The sequence below is a fragment of the Pygoscelis adeliae genome, unplaced genomic scaffold (assembly GCF_000699105.1).
Source record: "Pygoscelis adeliae isolate BGI_AS28 unplaced genomic scaffold, ASM69910v1 Scaffold71, whole genome shotgun sequence".
NCBI lineage: Eukaryota > Metazoa > Chordata > Aves > Sphenisciformes > Spheniscidae > Pygoscelis > Pygoscelis adeliae.
The window spans coordinates 13,256,237-13,257,604 of NW_008824356.1; the positions used below are offsets into that span (position 1 = coordinate 13,256,237).

Genomic DNA, 1,368 nt, shown 5'->3' on the forward strand with positions numbered 1-1,368 from the left:
AGCCGTGTGTTACTAGACGGTGGACGCTGGCGTCCATTGCAGCGGCCTGTTTGTCCCACTAAAGATCGGGCTTGATCTTTGTTTGTTTCGTGAAGATCCGTACTTTAGGCAGCCCTGTGCCTATCGAGAACCCTGCGCTTTTTGGTAGCATCGGTCACCGGTGCGTTAGCGGGGTCAGGCTTTGCGTTTGCTCCTGGCAGACTTGAATGGAGCGGGAAGGGCAACTTGCCGCCATGTCGGAGGGCGCTGCGCTAACCCCGGCTCCCCCTCCCGCCCCCCGCCCTGCCCGCAAGGCTGGGGGAAGGCAGCGCCTGTTTGCACGGCCCGCGCTCACGGTGCGCTCCCTCGGATCAGCCCCGCGGGGGAAACATCTGGCTTCTCGTGAAAGAAATCAAGGGTAGCCCGAGCCTCAGGCTTCGGATTTGCATTTGGATGGATCCCATTATTAGGCAGGAACGGCCCTAAATTAGCTGGTGAACGTGCTGTTGAAGGTACGTGATCAATTTTTGATCCTCGAACCTGTAGACCGAGGGAGGATAGGTAACTCCTGGCTGCTGTAGCCGGACCTGGCCCATGTAAGCTGCCACTTGTTTGCAAGCCAGTGCAGCTGTTTTGCTCCAGGTTTCTTGAGAGGATGTACCAGGAGAGTACGAATAGTTAAATTAACCCTTTATTGTGTGAGTCATGTAGTCCAAGCGTTTCTGAACCTGGGGAGAAGGAAGGTTTGCAAGGAAACCATCTGTTGTAATTGGAAGGAGAAACAGGTATGCTTTTGAGTAGTGTAACAGCTCCTGCGCAGGTGCGGAGAGGAAAAGAAGAATGGTTAATAATTTCTCAACACTTCAGAGAGATGGACTGCTATACTTCTTGAAGCCTTGTGATCTCCTGTTTTGTGAACGGATTTCATTAAATAAAGTTTTAAAGCCGTTACTGCAGTACTTACAACAGAGGACAGGTGTGTTAATCGATAGAGTCAAAACAAAAAGAACTTAATACTGGAAAAATATATAATCCCCTTTGGAGAAGACAGAATACAGGTGCAAGAATACTTTCCTACTTTTCACAGCTTGGATGCGACTCGTTTGTAGTGTGCCTCTACAGACTCCGGAAACGAAGCACCGGCTGCATGGTCCGGTCTCGGCATCGCCAGTAGCGAGATGGCTGAAAGGGAGGCTGCATCACGGGGCACAGGTATAAAAACCAAACTTCTCACCCAGGAAATCTTCCTGCGGATGCCATTAGGTGCCGAATGCTCGCACGTTATTCAAGGGTACTGCGCGCGTTACAGGAATTATTTGCCCCCCCGCGGTAGCCCAGCCGCAGCAGCAGGACGGGAGCGGGCTTGCGGCGGGGGCTGGGGCTGCCGCC

At 52.6% G+C, this 1,368-nt stretch overlaps 1 protein-coding gene across 1 annotated transcript in view; it reads right to left on the bottom strand.

Annotated features, from left to right (window-relative positions):
- CCDC88C (coiled-coil domain containing 88C) overlaps positions 1-235 on the bottom strand; it is a 101,903-nt gene extending 101,668 nt beyond the window's left edge. Inside the window, exon 1 of the mRNA XM_009319527.1 lies at positions 230-235. Coding sequence (XP_009317802.1) covers positions 230-235 — 6 coding nt within the window. The remainder of the gene's footprint in view (positions 1-229) is intronic.
- Positions 236-1,368: the final 1,133 nt, after the last annotated feature.